The sequence below is a fragment of the Heteronotia binoei genome, chromosome 17, assembly GCF_032191835.1.
Source record: "Heteronotia binoei isolate CCM8104 ecotype False Entrance Well chromosome 17, APGP_CSIRO_Hbin_v1, whole genome shotgun sequence".
In the NCBI taxonomy this organism is placed as follows: domain Eukaryota; kingdom Metazoa; phylum Chordata; class Lepidosauria; order Squamata; family Gekkonidae; genus Heteronotia; species Heteronotia binoei.
This window is the reverse complement of record NC_083239.1, coordinates 20933447-20959221: the sequence shown is the minus strand read 5'-3', so window position 1 is coordinate 20959221 and position 25775 is coordinate 20933447. Positions and strand designations below refer to the sequence as shown.

At 48.0% G+C, this 25775-nt stretch overlaps 1 protein-coding gene and 1 long non-coding RNA gene across 2 annotated transcripts in view; one reads left to right on the top strand and one right to left on the bottom strand.

Moving 5' to 3' along the window:
- Positions 1–2348, bottom strand: part of NHSL3 (NHS like 3) — a 104750-nt gene extending 102402 nt beyond the window's left edge. The window contains exon 1 of the mRNA XM_060258451.1: positions 1594–2348. Coding sequence (XP_060114434.1) covers positions 1594–1837 — 244 coding nt within the window. The 5' untranslated portion in view covers positions 1838–2348. The remainder of the gene's footprint in view (positions 1–1593) is intronic.
- Positions 1474–20042, top strand: LOC132586403 (uncharacterized). The gene is made up of 2 exons (XR_009556360.1): positions 1474–1818; positions 19317–20042. It is a non-coding gene; the product is annotated as an uncharacterized LOC132586403 (long non-coding RNA).
- Positions 20043–25775: the final 5733 nt, after the last annotated feature.

Here is a 25775-nt window from a genome sequence, read left to right as displayed (position 1 = left end):
TATTTGCCTGGATCCTTTTTTGGAGATGCCAGGGATTGAACCTGGGACCTTCTGCTTCCCAAGCAGATGCTCTACCATTGAGCCACCGTCCCTCCCCTTGACTCAGGATATCCTGTGACCTTCTTTCCCAGCTCCCATCTTGGGGCTGGGAACTGGATTAGACCAGCCTTTTTGGCAAGCTGACTTCAGTCAAGCCCAAAATATATGAGCACGCCCCTCTTCAGAATACACACATATCAGTGCAGCTTTGCCTCTAGCCTGCCAGGCCAAGTAGCAGGGAAACAGGACAGCACTGGTGACCAGGATGGCCAAGCAGGCTGAGTGGGTCTTATGCCACCTCCAAGCCCATCATCCTTTCAACTCTTGTCCATGCATGCTAGAGTCTCCATCTGCCAGAGCCACTTACAGCTACTGTGGCTCATCAGACTGCACAAACCAGGATCCCCTACTCAGCTATTCCTCCTGCACCAAAATGGCAGGAATTGACCGCAGCAATCTAACAAAACCCAGCAGCTTAAACCCACACATCATGGTAACCTGGGGGAGGGGCATTTCAAGGTTCCAGGAGCAAGATCCTTCAGCAGAAGCACAGCACCCTACTTTCCACCATAACCCCCCTTCACTCTACAATGGATACCAACGCGTGTGGGTTCTGAGCCACAGAAGCTTCCATAAAACCCCTCCCAGTGAGTGGAGACTTCTGGAGCAGCTCCAGCTTCCTCTCAGGATCTCTGACCTCATGACTCAGCTGGGGAAGGAACATGCCCACTGAACCAATAGTAGCCTTTGGCAAAGACAGAGTTTCAGACCATGGGGAGGGGGGGGGACACACACACCTGGCTCTGCTGCTGGCAGGAATTAGCCTGCTGGGCTCACCCATAACAGTCAGAAGGCATCCAGTTCCCCTTCCCTCCCCTTAGCCTAGCATTGGAGGCCTCCAGCACCAGCTCACCTGAAGAGGACTGTCCAAATGATGTGTAAAGCTAACTTTTTTAAAAAGGAGGGGAGACATTGAAATAGAGGGAAGGCTACAGCCCAATATTGCTGTTTCAAGCCAGGCAAGGCCACAGGGTTGGCAGGTGGAGAGAAAGTGGGAGATAAGTGGGCACCTTGTTAGTCCAACCTAAGGAGCTCACAGCCCAGACCCCAGTTTCAGCAGAAAGGACGTGTGAACAGGCAGCATGAACAATGTGCAGGAGCTATGCACACAACTTTTGGCATACATTTGTGCACCTGGCTTAGCTTGGACGGGGCTCTCAGCAGCAGGGAATAGCCTGGCAACGTGTCCTAGAAAAACTCAGCCTACAGCACGCCAAGTTTCAGGCTAAAACACAGCCTAGGAGAGAAGTTTAAACTTCCCTTTGATTAAAGTCAGCATCAAAATTGGACGTGGTTTCAGTCCTAAAGTCCTGCTCATGAAGAAGAGAGAAACTAACCCTAACCCCTCCCCAAAAATGTCTATCGAGCATGTGCAGAGAGCCCCACCCCGCCCGAGACAAGGACTCCCAGCCGTGCAGGGGGCGTGGCTTCCAGGAAGCCCCGGCACCACTCTGTAGCGCGTCTCCCGCCTTCCCTCCGCGGCGCTCCCTTTACCTTTGGCCTTAGGGCGCCCCTCTTGCTTCTTCCCTTCGGCGGGGGGCGCCCCAGCCTGGCCCTTCTGCTGTTGCTGCTTCTTCTTCCGCCTGCCCCGCAGCCAGCTGAAGGCCCTGCGCAGGCTGGAGGAGCCGCCTTTGGATTTCTTCTTCTTGGGGGGCGAAGCTGCTGGGGAGGCGCTCCCCTTCTCGGAGGAAATCCAGGTGTCGTCGGGGGACGCCGCAGGTGCGCTCTTCCCGGCCATCTCCGATGGGAGGGAGGCAGGCAGGCAGACGAGCGGGCGGGGTGGAGGGCTTGGCTCCCGGCGGAGAGGCGCACGCCGCCGCCCCCCCTCTCTTCCGGTCCTCCTTCGCGGCTGGGGTCACTGGCCGGCCGGGGGAGCCGCGGGAGGAGGCGGGATCCCCATGGAGGTGAGTCCCTCAGTCGTGCGCCCTGCCTCGCCAAAGGGGCCCTCCGTCGGTTGCGCTTCGGTTCCCGAGTTTCCCTGGCGCCTTCCGAGTGGGGCTCTGCCCCCCTTGGCAGCCCGAGAGAGCGTTTCCCGCCGCGTCTGCCCTAGAATTCGTCCCCTTCTTTCGGATCTCCCTGATCGGCCAGGCGCGAAAGCAGCAGCAGCCGCCGGGGAAAGTTTCGCCCGGACGGGAGGGTGTGTGGGGCAGCCGGGCGGGGCCTGCCGAGCGCGCCGGGGTGTGGAGAGGCTCCCCTCCTCCAACACTCCGCCTCCCCGGCGCACGAGCGGCTGCTCTCTGCCTGCAAGTCGTTACTTCCCCGGACTGGGTCCCGGCTTTGGCTAGGAGGTGATCCCCTGCGAGGTGAGGAAGCGGCGAGCAGGTAGGGCATTGGAGCCGTTCAGCCCCGGGACTTTTTTCAGCGCGGAGCCTTCTGAGGTAAGCAGGTCTACAGTCCCGCAAAGTTAAATGATTTAGGTTTAATGCCTGGATAGTGTGAGTAGGGTTCGGTTGAATCAAACGGTGGTTACTTCAGCAACCTGAAGTTAATAACACACTTTCGAGAAAAAACAAGAGTGCCTAGGAGCATGTACAGAGTGCCAGGAGTCGGAGGTTACCTATATAATCTGGAACTGGGGATCTTTTCAATATCTAGGTTCAGGTTCTAATTAGGACAATACTTTTTTTCTTTTAAAAAAATCATCCCTTTATTAAGTGTGTTTAAATTTCTCATTGAACATGCTAAGTAAAAAATGTACTTTTGGGACAGGTGCTCCAAGCCATGGGGATCTTCTCTGGGAGGGCCCCAGGTTTATAACAGTCCATGTTAGCCACCCTTAGAATTTGTTTATCCCTCAGGGTACTTTCTTAACCTTCACCACATGCAGACTCAAAGTGGCTTATAATGTTAGAAAACAGTAACAGCTAAGGTTGTCAACCACCAGATGGGGCCTGGAAATATCCTGGAGCTACAGCTAAGTTCCAGACTACAGAGATCACCAGTACTGATGGTATTTTTTCAGCTTTCCCATATCACACATTACTGGTTAGTAACAGCTGCAATCCAAGATGAAGACTTGAAGCTTGCATCCCTATGGGGAAATTATGGAGGGGGATAATGGAGTTCCTGGGGTCTGAGTGTGAGTAGGATTTGCCCACCTCTGTTTTAGGGACTTCAAGATGCAATGAAACTCAGGACGCTTTGCCAACCTACTTTTAATTAGCAGTTGTTGGATGCAAACAGGCCTCAGGCTATGCCCCAGGTTACAGGGACAGATCAGCAGGTGGAACAAGAGCCACACCCTCTGCGAATGAGAAGCCTGCCGTTCACTCAGCTCCTCTGTGTGATAATGGCTCTATCTTAACTGTTATGGCCTGTGGCATCTTACTTAGAGATGCTTAAATGTACCCACAGTGTAAAAATGTTCCCTCTTTCCCTTACTTCAAACTGCTACGGCAGCAATGGCATAAGCTTGCCTGATCTGGTTGTATCTTGGAAGCTAAGCAGAGTCAGCCCTGGTTAATTTTTGGATAGGAGATCACTAAGGAATTCCAGCGTCGCTATGCAGAGGCAGGCAGTGGCAACCCACCTATTAGTTTCCTGCCTTGAAAACCTCATGAGGGGCTACCATAAGTCAGCTGCTACTTGACATCACTTTTGTACACACACAGGCTACCCATTGGAGCAGATCACCAAGATGGTGAATGGTAGACCAAGAATGCCCCAGAATAAGACAGCACCCACATGACTCCTGATAGGGGCTTGGACATGGCATTGAATATGGGTGCTACATGGCCCAAGCAGCAGGAGTTTGTGGTACCTCTGGGCTGGCAGATAAGGTTCCACAGACCTGGTTGTAGCTTAGGGTTAGGGCATACATCTCCTGTCCTGTGCTGCTGCTTGTCCCTGTACTGAGAGTCCAACCAAGCCAAAGGGAAAATGTACTGCAGCAAGCATCGCTCTTGGCTTGGACTTAAGGCACACTTGCCAGACAAGTTGGCAGAAATATGCCTGCCTTCAGCTGAGAGCAGCTGTTAGCCCCTCCTCTGCACTTTTGAGCCTCTTGTGGTTCTGCCCAAGGGTCCCTAGGAACCTACATCCTCTGTTGAATCAAGAATGCCTACCACACCAGCCAAAGGGTGCTTGCTTAGGCAGGGAAGGACTAAACCTCTTTCAGACTTCTTTCAATGTCTAGGGTAGATGTGCCCAGAAAGGGGAAAGAAGTGGCAAATCTCAGTCCAGAGTTCTCTAGACCAGTAGGAATTTGTGTGGGAATTTGCTGGGCCTTAATTCCTGTCTAGCTTCTGGTTAGGCTTTCCAGTGGCTCCTCTAAAGCTAGAGTTTTGGACTGACAGCCAGCTCTTCTGAGTGTGTTTTCAGTAAGACATGTAATTGGAGCCTTTAAAATAGTACAGAACATTCCAGAGTGCAGGGTATAAAGAAACTGCCCGGAGGAGAAGTGTCTGCCCTGAATATTGGGCACCTTAACAGTTCACCTGTCCGGCCTGGATAGCAAAGGTCTCGCTGTTTATCCAGGGTAAGCAAGTCTGTAGTGGAATCCATGTGCGTGATTTATACAAGACAAATTCAGAGCCCCTTAGAATGTATCAGCATCCTGGCTAATAAGCAGACTGAGAGGTGTAGCAAAGGAGATTGCCAAGAGTGGCTGGAAAGAAGAGCTTGTGTACATGACTCAGCTTCTCCTGGCAAGCTGCTTGCCTTCTAATGATGCTGGTGATCAAGGATCTGCTGTGCATCTTGTCCCTGTTGTTACCCAGAGCATCTTCTAATAGCTCAGGAAGCTTCTCTGTATTCTTGGGGTTGCAGACTTACAAATGGCTTTCTGCACAGATCTGTATGCCCAGACATGTGGTGTCTCCATTTACATTGCCCACTTACGCATGACAACAGAGGTAATCCTTTCATCATAGCTAGCTTCTTGAACTGCCATCTTTTTTCTAGCATATCTCAGCCAGCAGCAGTGTCTTGGTAGTGCCCTCCACACTAAGGCTTCTTGGTGGCCTCTCCATCTGCATCTTCTCCAGAGGCCTGAATAGCCCAGATCAGCATCTCTGTTGAAAACAAAATGAGTGAATTTTGTATAGGCAGATATTTTTTTGTGGGATGAGAGAGCTGCTTTTAGGAGCTGGTTTTTGCTAATTTGAAATGTTAAAGAGGGCAGGCTAAATTTGCAATTAATAAATGCATAGAAATATGCAAGGTAGACAGTGTGGGGGGGCTCAATTTGCAGTTGATGGATACTTAGAAAGATGCAAGGGAGACAACGGGGGGGGGGGAGCATCAATTGGGCATCAGCCTGTTGCTAATACTAGGACAATCTTCCCCCCATGTTGAATCTTCTACCCAGCTATATTGCAAGCCTACAGTTGACTAGAACATGGCAGGGGGAAAAGGTTGGCCTGGGGTTTTCCCTTACCAGCCTGTTTTTTCTGTTGCTGGAATATCTTCTGGGACTATGTATCCTCCCACTCTCTACCAAGAGTAAGCAGTGGTGTTAGAAAGTGAAGATGCAACCTAAGGTTCATGCATGGACACTCCAGACACCTCTCATACTTTTTGTCCTCTGCTTTAAGAGGAGCTTGTTATGTATGTGTCTCTTGGGGGCATGCCTCTCATTTTCCATGCTCTTGGTTTGGCACTTCGGTGCAATGGCATGAATCCAAGAAGCACCCCAGGACTCAGTTCATGCACTGCCCCCAAATGAGCACAAAACCAGCACCTCCTGTGGCTCTCTTGCACGATAGACCACTGTGCATTGGCATGTGCGCCTCACTAAAGGCCTTTTGTTCGTTTCTTAGCTAGGCAGAATGCTTGGTCCCCACTTTGAAGCAAAGCGGCTTTAGGCTCTGTGGACTGACGCAGCAGCCAGCCTGAAGTATTGCTGACCTTTTGCTGAGTTCAAGGAACAGCCGTAAAGGATTTTGGTTTCAAGGAGATGTTTTGGAGCAGAGATCTGCTGCATCACTCTGGATTGATCTGCAAAGAGAAGCCCCACTTACCATTGGAGCTCTCCTTCCCTGCCAACCTCACCTCTGCAGCATGGAGCACCAGAAAGGCAATAGATTCAGGATGGACAAAAGGAAGTACTTCTTTACTCGATGAGTGATTAAAATGTGGAATTCACTGGCAGAAGATATCGTGATGATCATAGGCATAGACTGCTACCTCATCAGAGAAATCACAGTTGGTTGATTATGCAAGTTTTAACCAGTCCTTTAACGGAATGGATCTGCTTATGTTTGCATAAATTGACAACTATCCTTGAGGCATAGATGAGGCCTGCAGAGGAGGGAATGGCTCTTTAAATGGGGATTAGACAGATTAATGATGTATAGGTTTCTCAGTGTGTCAAGCATGCGGGTTCAATGATGAGTCGAAGTTGATACAAAGGCTACGTTTATTGACAGACCGATACTTTGGCTCAAGCCGTTGCTTGAGAAGAATGAAACCAATACACAACCAATACACAACTCTTAAGATACACTTCAAAGGGATTCCTACGGGGAGGGGAAGCAGGGGAACGTTCACACATAGAATATCAAAACTACATACATTCCCAGGACATTATCAGGCATTCGACCTTGCAGTGCCCAGATGGCTCATCCTCCTGGAGAAGGATTCATGGGAAGGTGCTGATTGCTTTGTTCCCTCTAATTAACAGTCATAAAACAAGAGAAGAGCCAGGAAGAATAATAAACTAACAACATTTGGTTCTCTAGGATATTACCCAGGCCTGCTTTTAGCCAGGCCCTAAAACCATCAGTTATTGATCAGAATTAGCCATGCTTGACATATTGCCCCCCCCCCCAAATTTAACCTCTCGGTCTTCGAGGGAATCTTCTGTGAAACTTATTGACCAAATCTGGGGCTAATACATCCTTTTGTGCTACCCATTCATTTTCACTAGGAGGGAAGTGTTTCCATTTGATTAAGTAATATAATGTCCCCTGTTTCATTTTTGAGTCCAGAATCTCCTGAACCTCATGGTGACTCTGATTCCCAATCTGGATAGGATGTGGAGCTGTTGGTCGAGGGTGCCAAAGAGAAGCACCGGGGTCTCTTTGGAGCAGACTGCAATGAAAGACCGAGTGTACTTTACTAAACATTTTAGGTAGTTCCAATTCTACAGTCACCTTGTTAATCACCCGTTTGATCTTAAAGGGGCCTAGATATCGATAAGCCAATTTTTTGGAAGGCTGGTTCAATGGCAGGTTTTTTGTTGACACGAATACTGAATCCCCCACCTTAAAGTCCCAAGCGGGCACATGGGACGTGTCGTACTGGTTTTTGTACACCTCTTTTGCAGACTCCAGGTTTTCTTGAATCGCTTTCCAACCCTCACTCAGTTTCCCCCACCACTAATCGAATGAGCTGGGCTACTTTACTTGCTCCCCCCCTGGTAGTGTCGGGGCAGGTCTTCCTTCGTACCTGTTTAAGATTTGAAAGGGGGAGGTTTTGGTGGAACTGTGCACACTGTTATTGTAACCATACTCAGCGAATGGGAGCAAGTCCACCCAATTTGACTGGTGATGATTTATATAGCATCGTAGGTATTGTTCTAACAAGGCATTTACACATTCCGTCTGCACGTCGGTTTGAGGGTGGTAGGCGGAACTCAAGCCTTGCTCCATCCCCAATAATTTACAAAACTCCCGCCAGAAGTTGGCAACGAATTGTGGGCCCCTGTCGCTAATTACCTTGTCCGGGAATGAGTGGAGTTTAACAACATAATGGAGGAATAGATAGGCCAGCTTCTTAGCTGTTGGTAATTGCGCACAAGGAATGAAGTGGGCTTGTTTGGAGAAAGTGTCTACTACCACCAGAATTACTGTATTGCCATGTGATGGCGGCAGTTCGACAATAAAGTCCATTGAGACTACCGACCAGGGTAGTCAGTAGTTTTAGTAGTCCAGGTGGCTTCCCCCCGCTCCTTTTCTCCATTATGCAGATAGGGCAGGAGGCCACAAACTCGGACACATCTTTCTTTAGGGAGGGACACCAGAACTGCCTACTAATCAAATGGAGTGTCTTCATGTACCCAAAATGACCGGCCAGTTTGTTTGAGTGGCAAAACTGTAGGACCTCTGCTCTCATGGTTTTGGGGACGTACAACTTCCCCCAATACCACAACCCATCCTCTTTCTTCTGAATTTCCCGCAGTCGGTTGTCCCCTTCCTTCTCGATCTCCAAAGCCATCCATTCATTTCCCCATCCCTCCCGTTTACACTTGGTCTGATATCGTGTCGTCACTACTGCAGCCACTTGGGAGGGGGGAACTAGAGAGTCTACTACCTCCTCCTTTTGGCTGTTGTGCTGTGGTAGGCGAGAGAGGGCATCAGCCAAGAAATTCTTGGACCCAGGAAAATGCTTCAGCACAAAGTCAAACTTGGAGAAAAACCCTGCCCACCTGATCTGCTTTTCGCTCAGTTTTCTCCTGCCGGTGAGAGCCTGGAAGTTCTTATGGTCTGTCCAGATCTTGAAAGGTATTTTGGCCCCCTCTAACCACGACTGCCAGGTTTTCAAAGCATAAGTTACAGCAAATGCCTCTTTATCTCACACCGACCAGTTCCTCTGCTCTGCCGAGAACTTTTTGGAAATATATGTGCAGGGTCTCAGCCTCCCCTCCTCGTCTATCTGCATGAGAATGGCTCCTACGGCCACATCGGAGGTGTCACATTGCACAATGAAGGGCCGCAACTCATTAGGGTGACTCAAGACCGGTTCGCTAGTAAATAGCTGTTTGAGTTTGTCGAACGCCTCTTGGCATTTCGGTGTCCAATTTAGACGGGCTCCCGGCCACTTTGCCTCGGGTCCCTTCCCCCTCGTTTTTAACAACTCTGTGAGGGGGAGCATAATTTGGGCAAACCCCACAATGAAGTTTCTGTAGAAATTTGCAAACCCGAGGAAAGATTGTAGCTGTCTACATGTCCTCGGGGGAGCCCAATCCAATATGGCTTGCACCTTCGCCGGATCCATAGCCAACCCCTGTGCGGACACCCGAAACCCTAGGTAATCTTACTCGGTCTTATGGAACTCACACTTGGACAGTTTGGCGTATAACTTATGCTTCAATAAGGTGCTCAATAGCTCCCTCACCAAATTTACATGAGACTTTTCATCATGTGAATAAATAATGATGTCATCCAGGTACACCACCACCCCCTTGAACAAAAATTTCCGCAATACATCATTGATAAAATTCATGAACACCCCTGACGCTCCCCGTAGCCCAAACGGCATCACTAAATACTCAAATTGTCCCATGGGGGTATTAAAAGCCGTCTTCCATTCATCCTCCTCCTTTATGCGTACTCTAAAGTACGCATCCCTTAAGTCCAGTTTGGTGAAAATCTTTCCTTCGGACACGTGCTTAACAAGTCTTTGATGAGGGGGATGGGGTAGGCATTTGATGACGAAATCCCGTTAATCCCACGAAAGTCCGTGCAAAGCCTGAGCGTGCTGCTGTCCTTCTTTTTCCTAAATAAAGCGGGGGCAGTGTGGGGGGCCGTCGCTGGTCTGATAAAACCCCATTTCAAATTCTAGTCTAGAAATTTCCGTAACTCCATTATCTCTGCCCAGCCCATGGAGTATAGTTTAGCTTTAGGCAGCGACTGCCCTGGTATCAGTTCAATAGCGCAGTCGGTGCTCCTGTGGGGGGAGGGGAGCTTGCCTGCTCCCTGCTCACTAAACACCCCCATCAAGTCCCGGTATGCCTTAGGAACAGCTGGGACCTCTTCCATTGTTAAACAGACCTTCTCCTTCGTAGGAGGGGGCTGTGGGCCCCAGTCCAGACTCCAAAGGTGGGACTTACACAGTGGGTCAACAAACTTTATGGTTTGGTCCCCCCACTGGATGCTTGGCTCGTGTTTAGCCAACCACCCCACTCCCAGGACTACATCATATGAGCAAGAGGGGGCGATTACAAATGTTTCTTGGTCCCAATGCCCTTTGATCCCCACAGGCACCAACTGAGTCTCTAGCACACAGGGCTCTCCCCACATCACCGACCCGTCCATTTGTGAGAATTGTATGGGGAAGGGCAGAGCCATGGTGGCCAACCCCAAGGCGTCCACCAACTTAGGGGTGATTAAGTCCCGATTGCATCCTGAATCAATCAGGGCTCTCACCTGTACAGATCTTTTGAGTTTACTGTTCAACAGTTTCACTGGTACAAAATACAGTGACCCCGTTACTCTCACCCTGAGTGGTGCCGGTTCCAACGTGACCTGCTGGTTGGCACCCTTTAGAGCAGGTCGTCCTCATTTCCCGACGGCTCATCCATCCACAACAGCTCACTCAGCTTGTCAGCGATGAGGGCATCGTCCTCCGACTCCCCGGCGGTTGCAGCGCTGTTTTTCGTCGCTTCCTTAGGGCGGCTCGGTGTTTTCTTCGGCACTAGGGTGCCCGGCTTGGGCGCACTCAGAGGTGCCCGAGGGGGGTTAGGGCAATTGCTGGACAGATGGTTGGGGTCTCCACATTGAAAACACTTGCGGGACCCCGCAGCCTTCCCGTTGCCGCCTCCTCCTCGGACTTTCTTCACCACCGGTTTGGCCCCCGTCTTTGGATCTCGGCTCCCCTTGCCACTCTGCTGCTGGCGCTGCATGGCCACCCGTTTCATGTTGGTCTCGACCTCGCCCACCAGCTGGATCCACCCCACCAGCGTGGTAGGTCTGGCTTGGGTAAGGGCTCGATTCAGTATGCCAGCATTCAGCCCCCTGGTGAAATGCTCAATCTTCATCAGCTCCCTGCACCCTCTCACCTTTGCAACGTTGGCCTGGAACTCCACAGTGTACTCTCGAATCGACTTTGATCCTTGCTGCACATCACGCAGGGTCGCTAACGCCCGGGGGGTCTTCGTACTGGGCCATCAAAGCCAAAGTAGCAACATAGTCCAGTTCCGGGCTCATGGCTTCGTACAGGCTCACGTACCATCTCTTGGCGGCCCCCTTCAGTTTTGATCCCAGGTAGTCCACTCGACTGAATTCATCGGGGAACATGTTTCCCCAGTAGTGCATGAAGCTGTTGGCCTGGATCATGAAGTATTCCACCTCCTCCGGTTCCCCATCGAACGTGGCATCCAGCTCCCCATATGAACTCCAGAGAGCACTGAGGTCAGCCGGAAAAAACTTGTTGACTACTCCCGGACCGAGAGAGGTGAAGCTGCAATGCACCCGTAATCGGGCCTTCTCCTCTGTAGCCCCGAACCTATGGAACCAACTTCCAGAGGAAATGCGGGCCCTGCGGGATCTTGAACAATTCCGCAGGGCCTGCAAGACCTTCCTCTTCCGACTGGCTTTCGCTGACGAAGAAAGAAATTGCTAATGATAACCGCCATCATAAAAGAACAAATAGCATTAGCACTTTTACTAATTTAATTAATTAATTTTTAAACTTAATCAGAATTTTAATGTTTAAATGTAATTTGTTTTCTTTGCCTTTCTTTGTATAGTTGGAATTTAAATGATGCTGTTAGCCGCCCTGAGCCTGCTCCGGCGGGGAGGGCGGGATACAAATAAAATGATCTATCTAAATTATCTATCCCGTCCCCGGCCTCCTTCCCTGGGCATCGGAGGTGCTGCCGGTCTCGGTGCCGGTCCTGCAGGTGGTGGAGTGGCCGGCGGTGCCCCCGGGGCTGCCGGCAGCCTGCCCGGATGAGGTGGGTGAACCCTCTCGGGTCTGGGCAGTCCCAGGGACCGGGTGATCTCCCTGGTGATCTTCCCCGCCATTCAAGTGGTCATCGCCTGCATCTCGTCCCGCAGTTCCTTGGCCACATCCTCCACCTCTTTGTGGACCATCGCATGGAACTTGCGGGCCACCTCATCTTCTTCCTTCGGGGCCAGGACCTCTGGATCCCTCTCCCTCGAATCAGGATCACCGTCTGGCAGGGGAACGACCACGATGGTATCGAACTCCTCCAGCTCCACCGGTCCCGGCTTATCACCCCCTTTGTTGGCCATATTCACCGGCGCATGTGTCTGGATAGGATGGCGTTTCTCCGCACCGGTGCTTTGTCCATCATGGTGGTGGAGGTCCGCGGCTGCCACTGCCGGGGGGTGACCAGGAGCTGTTGGAACTGGAGAGGCGAGCCTGGTCCTCTCCGGGCGTCCAGTACATGCTACGGCACGGGCGCCCCGTCTTCAGGTTCGTGAAACTCACCACCTCATGGAATCTTTTCAGCCATTCGGTTATAAAGTAGCCAGGGCGGTTAAGCTTCAAAAAGGATTCTTTTCAAAATGTCAAGCATACGGATTCAATGACAAGTCGAAGTTGATACAAAGACTACGTTTATTGACAGACCGATACTTTGGCTCAAGCCGTTGCTTGAGAAGAATGAAACCAATACATTGATACACAACTCTTAAGATACACTTCAAAGGGATTCCTACGGGGAGGGGAAGCAGGGGAACGTTCACACATAGAATATCAAAACTACATACATTCCCAGGGCGTTATCAGGCATTCGACCTTACAATGCCCAGATGGCTCATCCTCCTGGAGAAGGATTCATAGGAAGGTGCTGATTGCTTTGTTCCCTCTAATTAACAGTCATAAAACAAGAGAAGAGCCAGGAAGAATAATAAACTAACAACATTTGGTTCTCTAGGATACTACCCAGGCCTGCTTTTAGCCAGGCCCTAAAACCATCAGTTATTGATCAGAATTAGCCATGCTTGACACAGTGGCTACTACCCATTGTGACTACATTCAGAGGCAGCAAAAACTCTGAATCCCAGTGCCAGGAGGCAACTTTAGGGAAAGGCCTCTGCCTATCTGCCTGTTGTTGGCTCTTCTGAGTTACTGGTTGTCCACTGCGTGAGACAGGGTGCTTGGCTAGATGGACCACTGGTCTAATCCAGGAGGGATCTTGAATTTTCAAGGTCTCGCTAGTGCTTTCATGAGACCTTGTTTCTGTTTAGAAGCTGAGCGCAGCTTTTTCCTGTTACACATTTTTGCCCTTCTTACCAGGCTACTGTAGAACTTCTCAATAGGGTCTTCTACTGAGGAGGGGGAGTCATCCGCTATTCTCAGCTGTCTTTCCCTGGAGCTTCATCCCTCTGATCCTACCTGCCCTCAGTCCTCAACCAAAGTAAGTAAGTAAGTAAAATTTTATTTGTATCCCGCCCTCCCCCGCCGAAGCAGGCTCAGGGCGGCTAACAACATTTAAAAGTGAACAATACAATAATAAGACATTAAAATCACATTAAAACCAATCAATAATTAATTAAAACATTTCTAAATCTAACACTATTAAGTCTGGCAGTAAACATTATTGTCTGACGCTATGTCTGTCAGATGGTGTAGTGGTGGTGGATCCCTAGACCAGACCATTTTGGCGTTTCCTTTGTTGTGCACCTGTAATTCAGTCATTGATAAACGCCTGTTTAAACAGGGTGGTCTTGCAGGCCCTGCGGAACTGGTCTAAGTTCCGCAGGGCCCGCACTTCCTCTGGGAGCTGATTCCAGAGGTGTGGGCCGCGGCGGAAAAGGCCCGAGTGCGGGTGTTTTGAAGTTTAACTTCTTTTGGCCCAGGGATAGTCAATCTGTTTTTTCCTACTGACCTCAGTGCTCTCTGGGGCTCATATGGGGAGAGACGGTCCCTCAGGTAAGTCGGTCCTTGGCCATATAGGGCTTTAAAGGTAATGACCAGCACTTTGTACTGGATCCGGTATACAATCGGCAGCCAGTGCAGTCCGCGCAGCCCCGGCCGTATATGCTCCCATCTTGGGAGACCAAGTAGCAGCCTGGCCGCCGCATTCTGCACTAGCTGTAACTTCCGGGTCCGGCACAGAGGCAGCCCCATGTAGAGAGTGTTACAGTAGTCCAGTCTTGAGGTGACCATCGCATGGATCACCATTGCTAGGTCCTGACGCTCTAGGAAAGGAGCCAACTGCCTCGCCCGCCTCAGATGGAAAAATGCTGACTTGGCAGTGGCTGTTATCTGGGCCTCCATTGATAATGAAGGCTCCAGTAAAACACCCAGGCTCTTTACCTGCTGCGCCATCTTCAGCGGCGCACCGTCAAAGGCCGGGAGAGATATTTCCTTCCCCAGAGTGCCACGACTCTGCCCTTCTCTGGCCCTACCACCAGGCATTTCCCAGCCCTATCCAAGGTGATTGCGTTGGCATATATAGTTCTCCCCACTCCAGTTTACCCTAACAAAACCAAAAATCCTGTGAAGGAGGTTAGGCTGAGAGACAGTGAGTGGCCCAAAGCCACCAAGTAAGTTTCATGGCTGAGGAGAAAGCTGAATCAGGACCTTCCTTGCTGAAGTCTATCACTGTAGCCCCTACATAGCACTGGCTTTTTAGAATTAATAAAGAACTCATCTGCAGAAAAGTTCTCCAAGGCAGAACCTCAATGGCCCATTTGGAGCTTTATCCTAAGCCCTGGACCGAAGGCGCTTAGGATGGTGACGGAAAACTGTATCTGAGTATCTTTGGCACTTATTCCTTGGGAGGGCTGGCTACTCTTCTGCCTCTCCCTTCCAGTACTCTATGTGTAAGCAGCAGCTACATGGCATCAGGAGCTGTGGCCACTTCAGCGTGCAGCGGCTGGCCACATCAGCAGGTTCCACACATAGGAGTGTTGACAGCACATGACTGCTGAATGTCAGCAGGACAGCACTTCATTCTGATCTTTATGTGGCCAGAGAGCCTTGCCAGGGAGTTATGTTCACTTCTCCTCTGCAGAATAGCCATAGCACAACAACTAGCTCCAGCAGAGCTGGAGGAGGGGGGAATTTAGGATGCAGCTGTTAGTTGCAGTAGCCCCTGCTTGCAAGGTGTTACAGCATATCCATTTTTTAAAAAAACACTTGGACATGCCATGGAATGCCCACTCTTACATCTTACATTCAAAGCTGTAAATGCAATGTTTACTACAAGCATAAACAGCTTCAAGAGGGGGTTAAATAAAAATATGGAGTAGAGGTCCATCAGTGGCTATTAGCCACAGTGTGTGTGTATATATGTGTGTGTGTGTGTGTGTGTGTGTATATATATATAATTTTTTGGCCACTGTGTGACACAGAGTGTTGGACTGGATGGGCCATTAACCTGATCCAACATGGCTTATCGTATGTTCTTAATCGATACAGGCTCCTGCTAAAAACATCCCAAAGTACAATTCAAACTGCAAAACTGACTGCAATTCAAGCCAGCAGTTTGCCCAAGCTTCTAACAGTGTTAATCAATGCCCTCTTGTAGGTGCTTCCGAAATACTGGGGGAGAATTTTCCTGGGCGAGAGGCCCCAGAGACTCGATGTATCAGTGGCTTTGTGCACAGAATGTCAGGCTCACTCAATTCACACACACACCCTTAATGGAAATCATGTGCAGAGTGGAAACAGACCCTATGTCATTTTCCAGTGCCCCAAGTCACATATTCTTTTCCCCTGCAAGTCACAGTACTGGGGGAGGGGGTTGTCATTGAGCCTTGATTTTCAGGGAAGGAGAAGGATCCAGCCAAGTCTCAATTTGGGCTTATCTTTGAGGCAACTTTGGTTAATATTTGAGCCTCCAGATGCCTATTTCCTCCAAGGCAACATTAGACAAAACATAAATAGCCAGCATGGTATAGTGCAGGGGTCTCTAAACTTTTTGAGCCTGCAGGAACCTTTGGAATTCTGACACAGAGTGGCAGCACAACCACAAAATGCCTACCTCAGGGGGCAGAGCCAGCCACAAAATGGCTGCTGCAGGAGGCAGAGTAGGGTTGCCAGGTCTCCACTGGTGGGGGATGGGGGACTTGGGTAGTCAGATTCAGGCTGAGAAACTCCTGGAGATTTGGGGGTGGAGAATGGGGAAGACAGGTACCTCAGTGGGGTCCAGTGCCACCCTACAAAGCACCCAATTTCTGCAGAGGAACTGATCTCTCTAGAATAAGAGATAGGATTTACACCCCACCCTTCACTACCTGAAGGAATCTCAGAACGGCTTACAGTCGCCTTCCCCTTCCCACAGCAGACACCCTGTGAGGTAGGTGGGGCTGAGAGTTCTGACCAAAACTGCTCTTTCCAGAGCCATTTCTGAGAGAGTTATGACTGACCCATGGTCACTCCAGCAGTTGTATGTGAAGGAGCAGGGAATCAAACCCAGTTTCCCAGATAACAGTCTGCGCACTTAACCACTATAGCAAACTGACTCTCTAGTCTGGAAATTAGTTGTAATTATGAGGGATTTCTTGGTCCCAACTGGAGGCTAGCAGAGGCCAGCCACAAAATGGTGGCTGCAGTTTACTTTCCGTCACACAGTGAAGATGCTTGTACTGTGCCGGCAGCTGCTTCCAAAGCAATATTTTAAAAAATCTCCATAGCCAATCAAGTCTCCAATGACCAACCTCAAGCACAGTCTAAATACACTTGGGCACAACATTTGTGACCCTGGGTATAGTGGTTAGAGGGTCAGATTCAGACTGTAGAGACCTGGGTTCAAATCCCCACTCTGCCATGAAGCCCACTAGTTGATCCTGGGCCTGCTGCATTCTCTTAGTCTAACTCGTCTTGCACAGTTATTGTGAAAGCAAAATGGAAGAGGGGAGAATCCGATATACTGCACTGAGCTCCTCAGAGAAAGACTGAGATGAAAATGCAATAGAAATGGGTTTGATTTAGAAGCCCCAAAATATGCTATTAAACTTGTTCACTCCCCAACCATAATGCCACTTAAAAGCAGGTTTTGGCTTTTCTTCTCAACACAATTCTTCTCTGGTATATAAAAAAAAGTCTTGGCGTATTGTTTCCTGGTAGGAAGATGGCCCAAAATGATTGGACAAGGGCAGAATTGGAGAACTTTATTGTCTCGGGGTTTGTGGTGAGTGCTTTGCTTGCAATCCCTGTTCTGCTAAGCTTGCCGTGTGATCTTTGGATGGTGACACTTTTAGCCTAACCTCCCTCACAGGATTGCTGTGATGATAATAAGGGAAAGAGAATGATGTAAACTGCTTTGTGGGTCCCTATTGAGGAAAAAGGTGATAAATGATGTGAATAAATTTGTACAACCACCCTGTGAGGTAGGCCACTGATATTAAGAAAAAAAAGAGACTGGATTTATACCCCATCCTTCACTCAGTCTCAGAGCAGTTTACAATCTCCTTTCTTTCACTCCCCACAACAGGACACCCTGTGAGGTAAGTAGGGCTAACTTACCTCATAGTAGGGGTTGCCAGGCCAAACCAGCAAGAGAAGCAGAGTGGTAAAACCATGGAGTTTTCCAAAATGCTAGAGAATCTATCCTGTCGCTTCCAGTTTTTAGCAGAAGTGACATATGTGATAGTATCCCCGCTTCACAGGATGATTACAGGACAAAATTGAGGAGGGGGAGAATGCTATTGTAAGACACTTTGGGTCTGCGCTGGGGAGAAAAGTGTGATATGAATACCTAAATAAATAAATTGAGGTTAGGTATCTTTTTATTTTTCCTCAGCCCAGGAGATCCATAATCTCAAAGAGGGAAAAGCTATGCAGCTATCCACCTGTGGTCCTTGTCAGCTGTGGGATGGGGACAACAGGGAGGTTACCACCAGCTGCAAGGTCTTCCCTTTGGTACTAATCACTGAAAGTGTTAGTATTGTTGCATTTTTGAGATGTCCTTGGCCACCCTTGCACTCCAGACTCAGCAACTCTCCACCAGGCCTTCTCAGCAGCCCTGGATCTTCCTACCAAGGCCACCCCTGTTTGCCTCCCCCCTTCTCATTTATCCCTATTACTCATTAACACCAGCTTTGTTCCATATCTCCAGACTTTCAGTGCAAGGTTCTTTGCTGGGCAGGGACCGGGAGGGTTACACCTAGCATTCTGCTGCACTTCTCTAATCCATGCAAGCAAAGCCTTCCAAGCTCTAAATTTATGGGTCTTGTTAGAGAGAGGCTTGAGAAGAGAGAACAAATCCACCCCAGGTTTGAGTTAATTTTTACCCCAGCCAGCAGTGTGTCAAAAGTGCAACTCATTTTTGTCTCTTGTCTAGGCATGTTCTGGCTCCTTTCTCTCTTCCTTCCTTCCTCCCTGCCCCCTGCTGCTGTGGAAAAACACACACTGTTATGGCGGCTTAATGTTTTGGTACCTTTGTATGCACCTTGCCACATAACAAGGCAATAAAAAAGGAGCAAGTCAGCTGGCATATAAAGCTGTAACGCAGAAACCTGTCTCAGGCCATGAACCTGTTTAACTTGGAGGGACCCAGTTTCAGTCAGGGCTGCATGACTTATTCCTGCCCTGTGGGGGGGGCGCTTTCACTCTAGAACCCTGGGAATTGTAGTTCTGGAGAAATGTTCCCTCTAGGCTGAGTTAGCATGAGCTAGCTCAGTTTTTTTTCGCTTCCAGCTCACACATTTTTGTCTTCGCTCAGAAAGGATGGCCCCAGAGCACACTAATTTATGCACTAACTCACAACTTTAATGCCAGTAGCTCACAAGACTCTGCAGCTTAGAGGGAACATTGTTCTGGAGTAGGGCACTTGGCTCTCAAATAGAGAATTGTCATTATCATGCTCAATGCTTCTAAATGCTTTTAAAAGTGATCAAAATATTTCATGCCCAGATTTTACATGCCTATAATTTATTTCTACTCCATCTTTCTCCCCAGTAGGGACCCAAAGTGGCTTCCATCTTTTCTCCCTTCTGTTGTTTAGCTTCACAACAACCTTGTGAGGTAGGCTAGGCCATGAGAGTACATGACTGGCCCCAGGTCACCCAATCAGTTTCCATGGCAGAGTGGGAGTTTGAACCTGAGTCTCCCACATTCTAGTCCAACACTTTAACCACTACACCACACTGGACTGCTGTAGTGAATATATATTGGAATGAAAGATTGATTCAGTGGTATCCAGGTGGACAAATCTGGTTTCCAATGAGGCTTTTGAATGTGGCTCCTGGCGACTTTATCAAATTTTAAGTAACAGCAAAAAAAAGTTGGCCTAGAGTTTCGCTCAGAAAGAACTAGTGGGGCAAATGCATTTCTTGTCCCCAGTCTGTGGTCAGGAGTGGATTCTGGAGAACAGGGATTCCAGAAGCCAGGCAAGTTGGCTATTCCTCTTTTAATGTAACATTACAAGCCTCACCCCTTTAGGATCTAGAGATATCACTCCTAATATCTACTCCTACATTTTACATTTTGAGACGTTTATAAACAAGCTCTTCTGCTCAACTAGTTCCTGAGGGGTTGCTGCATTAATCAGTTGGAGCCAAAATAGATTTACATAGTTTCTGTTACAGTAAGTCTGCTTTTAAGGCCCCACAAGATTCTTCTCTGTTTCTCGACAGATGATGTCTCTGGGCACAGTCCATGACGAAAGGTCTCTTCTGCAGGGCCTGCTGAAATGAATCTGTGAGCAGCTCTCAATAATTCCAATGGCCATCCTGCATGAGACCTGGAATGCCTCTTGCTTCTGTTGACAGACAGCGTGTTCTCACTCCATTGACTGGCGTGACTAAGAAGCCCCATATCGGTACCAGCAATCATATTATTTCCTATCCCCATCTGCAGCGCTGACCCCGGGGGACAAGTGGACAAACAGAAACACTTCCCCTCTCTAATCTACTCACTTTGGTCAGCAGGCGACACACAAATCCAGGCCTGGCGATATCCCCAGTTTATCGCCACGTTAGTGATTTTGTATTGTCCCAGCTGCTGAGTGCTATCCCTCATTTCTATGAATCACCCCAGCCAGAGGACGGGCGGATTAGAAAGGAGGCTGCTTCTGCCTCTGCGCGTGCAGACAGTGTGGGAAGCTTGCCAGCAAGAGCTGCTTCTCTTGAGGTGACAGTGGAAACTGGCAGAGCAAAAATCTGTTAAACTTTGTCACATGAATCATGCTGCTACTCTTCATGGCAGAGATGTCTGTTCCCTGTGTTTGGCTAGCAATCTGGTGGGAGTAAAAATTTGGTGGGTTGCAGTTTCTGGAGGACTGGGCCTGTGATGAGTCAGATCTGTGTATCTGTGCCACCTGTAATTAATTAAAATAAATAATAAAGTTGCAACTGACTCAAGATGACTCCTCATGGCATTTTCAGGGCAAGAGGTGAGCAGAGGTGGTTTGCCATTGCTGCCTTCTGCATAGCAGCCCTGGACTTCCTTGGTGGTTTCCCATCCAAGTGCTGACTGTAGCCAACCCTGTATAATTCCCCAGCTCTGACAAGCCCAGGCTAGTGTGTGGATTATTCAGGCTGCTAAATCTGCTGTCTGGTATATATATATATATAGACATAGTTCTATGTCTAAGGGGGTCGTAGCTAAAGCAGACATGAGAAAAGATCCTCCAGGTGTGATACAGCTCAGGGCTGGGAAGAGGAACAGTCGTGCTTTACCTAGAGTCAGGCAAACCCATGATCACAATAGGGTCGGTCTGCAACATTTTAGTAACATGTTGCTTGCATTATTTGTGAGATTTTATGTGGGACAGAATTGGGACCCCACAAACAGGGTTTGTCTAGTTCAGCGTCAGGACTCCTTTAAACATCTCCATTTCCCTGTGTCCAAAATGTTTTCCAGAATACAGGCAGAGAATGGCCCCAAGTCTTGCATGTTTTAAGTCAGAATAGGTGAAATCCCAGGGGCTCCCCCCCCCCAATGCTTCATGGCTGGCTCATACAGCCCTGGCAGCAGCAGCTAGGAGACATGGGTGGCATCTACCTTCAAAAAAGACCATGATATGCAGTGCATAAGATTCACATTGGCTGTGCTTCACATATTTGGCCCTATGTATGATGCAGTGGGCCCACAAATCATTCATTGGGAGGGTTCACTTTGCTCACCACATGAAGCCATACCTCGGACTCCACCTGACAATTCCTCTGTAACATTTTCTTTCTTTGAAATGGCATTTTTTTTCCATTTCACTCATACAGGGTCAAACTTCCTTCCTTCCTACCCCGCTCAGAGCAAATAGGGAATGAATGGTCCCAACTACCTTGAGTTCAAGCCCTTCTAAATTAAGAGAGGGCGTGTGTACACATTTGCATTTATAATGCTGCTGGAAGATCCCTGAGTGATTTCTCCTGAGAATTTTTTTTGTAAGGAAGCAGCAGCTGTGCATGAATTTTTTTTAAATGCCGCTACCCTGTTCTGTTTTCTTGATTTCAGAAACACGTGCATGGAGCTGCTTTTTGCCCCATCCAAATAGCAACTCCCAGGGACTCTTGGAAGTCAGAAAATTGGGTGACTCTCCCCTCCTCTTGTGCCACAGTTCTGCGGCTGCTGTGGACCAATTAAAAATTGCTCCATAGGGCTATTAGTGGCCCTCCAAATGTCCTGCCTCGGTTAGCCCTGAAAAGTTGGCATGCTACCCTTATTTTTTGAAAGCAAAGATGTTTGTTGCTGTTGTTCCTTTTGTTTTCTATAAATAAAATACTTACACAAATGAGTGAGATTTTTCCAAGGCCTGTCGTTCCCAGTATGCACTGGCAAAAATATCTCAGCGGCTGCATTGACAATTTGATAAGGGTAGCTACGGCTGTTTGCAACAATCTTGAAATTAGGCGAAGGTGCAGATTCTGGGGGAAGGTTGTGGATTGTGCTGACTGGCACACAAAAGGGCAGAGACCAAACATCCAGTGGGTTGTACCTCTTCACATGCCCATCTCGAATGAGAGTTGCTTTCTTCTTGACTGGCCCCATTCAGCCTGCGAGGTGGAAGTTTAACAATATTTTCCAGGCATGGAGATTAAAGTGACAGGAAAATCTTCATGATCATGTCAGGGTTCTATTACAAGCACAGGAAGGAATGAAAAGAGAGAGAGACCTTTACAGGTGAAATTTTCTTAGATTTGGTGTCTGTTCAGAAATCTGAGAACCTGAATTAGGTTCCCCAAGACTATTGAATTAGAATGGATTTGTGGGGTGCTGAATTCAAATGCTGACAATAATTTCTCATCTGTGGCTGCTTTTTTGTCAGTAGAAGATGGCCCTGTCATAATGGGGAGGGGCTGTGGCTTGGTGGAAAAGCCTCTGTAAGATCCCAGGTTCAATCCCTAGCATCTCTGGTTGAAAGGACCAGGTAAGAGATGATGTAAAAGATGCTAGAGAGCCATTGTCATTCTGAGTAGACAATATTTACCTTAATTGATCAATGATCTAATTCAGTATAAGGCAGCTGCATGTGTGTTTGTGGGTGGATTCATATCTGGGACAGATGAACATGGCCCTGGCTCCCCGCTACAGGTAGCTTGCCTGTTTTTCTTGAAACTTTAACATATGCTGCTCCCATATAGTGCTACAGAATGCGACACCTGTTTATTTTCTATGAAAGATCTTATACAGTATTGCATTTTTACCATATCACAGTTGCAGTGGCAATACTGGTAAGTCATCTTCCTACCCTTTTTTACATGTCCCAGATTGGGCCAAGCAGACTTTGCAGTGTTGCAAAGAGGAATGGTGCTTCAGCATGTGGTGTCATGCTTTGCAACACTGTCCATTTTAACAGTTCAGAAAACCTTAGCAGGGGAGAGTTATTGGATGTCAAGCAGGTGGACTTCTCCTTGGAGGACACAATATCCATGCAATGTTCCACCAAGCCAATACACTTAACATTTGTGGATTTGACAGGTTTGGCCAGTAGCCTGAAACACCTTTTGCTGTTGTGCCTAAGCTGGGTTTTTCGGACAGCAGAGAAGCAAAAACAGGCACTGATGGGAGAGTGTCTCATAGCCCAACCCAGCTGCCATTGGCCTTTCCCTCTCATTTTTACATTCATGGGGAACAGATGGGGTTAGATCTGTGGGATTCAACCATTATCACAGCTGGTGAGGAGAAAATGAAACCAAACCAGCTTAGTTCTTATTGAAACAGCTGCAAAAGCATTCTGGTCGCACTAGCCACAGGGGCTGAAAAAGATAGCATTTTAATGCAAATACAAAAAAGTGCATGGAATAGGCAAAAGTGTTGTATAAGCAATGCAGAGTTGGTAGGTGCAAAGAAGAGCAACTTTGTGGAGAATTGTGTGGGAAGCAGCAACAAGGAGCAAGCTTGTAAAAAAGTTGAGCAGTGTATGAGTCCAGTTGCACCTTGAAGACCAACAAAAATGTCTAAAGTACAGGATTTCAAAAGGCAAATCTCCCTGAAAGGAGCTTGAACTTGCAAAAGCTTAACCCCTGCAAATCTTGTTGGTCTTTAAGATGCTACTGGATCTTGTTCGTCTATCGCAAACTAACACAGCTACCTAACTTAAGTACTTTTTAAATTGCCTAGCAAAATGTGGATGCAGCAGTAAAATAAAGCATCGACCAACAGATATATCGAAGGACGGGAGGTGCAGATATGAACGCAAGCATCAGTGGGCTCAAGCATTTGGTGACAAAAGACTTCAGATGTCACATCTGAACCGAGTCTTTATCACTGCATGTTTGCACCTGCTGGTTTTTGTGCTAATATCTGCATCTCTTGTTTCACATTAAACAACTATGATTAGAGTAATTAATGGTTAGTGGGAACTAGTGTGGTGTAGTGGCTTAGAGTGTTGGATTAGGATCTGGAGGACCCAGGTTCAGATTTCTACTTTGCCATGGAAGTTTGCTGTGGGCCGGTTGCTCTCATGCTCAGCCTAACTCACCTCACAAGGCTGCCGGAAAGATAAGATGAAGAGAGGAAAATGATGTAAACCACTTTGGTTCCCTATTGTGGAGAAAGTTGAGGTATAAATGAATACAATAAAATAGTATTTATCAAGCCAGGATCTCAAACCAGGACTGCAAGTTGGTTTATTGACCGGTCTTCTCTATGGTTTCGTGTGATATGTGAACTTCCTGGCACTGCCTTCACAACACTGCGGGTTAAAGTAGCTGCCATGTTTCTGCAGGAGGGAAGAGTGGAGGCTGTGGAACAAGACTTTTTTGAGAGAAAGCAGGGTCAAATGACCCTCTGGGGATTGAATGCTAATTGCACAACTCCTATGCATATTAGGTCATATCCCCCTGATGTAGCCAATCCTCCAAGAGCTTACAGGGCTCTTAGTACAGGGCCAACTGTAAACTCCACAAGGATTGGCTACATCAGGGGTGTGTGGCCTAATATGCAAAGGAGTTCCTGCTAAAAAAAAAAGCCCCGCACAAACTAATGTTAATTAAAGCAAACCCTGGTTTGGCATTGAGTCAGAACCCAGCCACCGCTTTATTTGTAACTGCTGTGGAAAATATACAACAGATGGCAGTTGGTGAGTTTATATTAGAATAATCTGGTATGTTTATTACTGAAAGTGTCAAAGAAAGCAGCCATCATACTGAGGAGGGAAACTTTGAAGTTGTTGAGCCTGTCCCTTTATCAGGGGCCTCCAATCACAGATAACATTGATTGGCTCAGCAGGCAACTCCCCAAAGCAGTGAGACGTTTGTATTTACTTTTTAAAGAATTAAAAAAAATTACGTTTCACAGACATAGAGAAGTATGAATAACAGCAACAACAACAAAAACCCAGAAAACTTACAGTGGGTGTGGTGGGGGTCTTAGTATTCCCTTAGTATAACAGTAACCATGACAACAAATGACGTGTGATAAGGGCTCAGCCAGTTCGACAAACATGTTCTTGGCCATCACAGCTGCATGAGTGATATTCTGCTCTGAAGACATGTGACAAAAGGAAAACTGAAGGATGCAGTGCTCGATATCTGAGAATACGCATGTTGTCTTTCTTCTGTTGGCATATTTCCCTTATATCAACCAACCGCTCATTTTGGATAAGAGGACTAGAAGAGCCAAGAATCAGATTAATCTGAGCTCTTCCAGATGCAGCCAAGAAATCCTTCTGCATATCTTTTTAATTATGCCCTTCTTCAAGGGAGTTCAAGGCAGCCTAAGTTCTCCCTTCACCTGTTCCCCACACACACACCAGCCCTGTGAAGCTGGTTAGGCTGAGAGCAAGTGACTTGGGATCTCCCCATGAGCATCCCAGGTAAAAGGATTTGAATTGTGAGCTCGCTAGTCCTATTCCCTCCCCCCACACTAACCACTATAATACACGGTCTTTCAACCTTTAGTGTATGTTCTGTAGGGCTGCAAACCCCAATCTGGAACCTATCCTAGTTTTTTTATTAAAAAAAAAGAGAAAAGCATAGTTGCATTTAATGAACCATTATGAGGAATTTTGCAAGACATTTTCCATTTGATTAGAAGAAGCACCATGCCAAGTCCTGGAAAGACTAATCCACCCAGCATATGTGCCAAACAACATGACAAGTGTTACCACAACATGTACGAGGGTGAGAAGGAATCGTGGATTTGTCTGCTGTACCACCATGCCAACAGACTCCAAAATCACACTGCATTCCATTACTAACTATATGCAAGAGAAAAGTGGTGGTTTGACACTTCTGAAGGTAACAGACAGAATGATACAGCTGCCAAATCCTGGCAAACTGCAGATATGCAAAGAATTGTTTTGGGGAGAGGGAAATGATTTGGAAACCCCATCCTGCCTACTCCCCCTGCCTTTTCCACGCCCATTATTCACTGGGGTCTCTGGGCCATGATCAACTGATTGTATTTCACCCTTTCATAGTCACTTAGGGTGCCCTCCAGATTCCATGCCTTCTAACGCATATTTAGTCCTCATCTAGGTCCTGTGTAGAGGCATTTTTGTGTGTGTATTGGTTATTTTACAAAGCTGCATTTTGCTACTTACCTGAGGAGTCCCCCCAGTTATGTAGAAGTCCCCAACCCGTATCTTTAAGTGGCTCTGTTGTGCAGTTTTTGTCAGCCACCCAGACTGTCTACTATTAATGTGATAATCT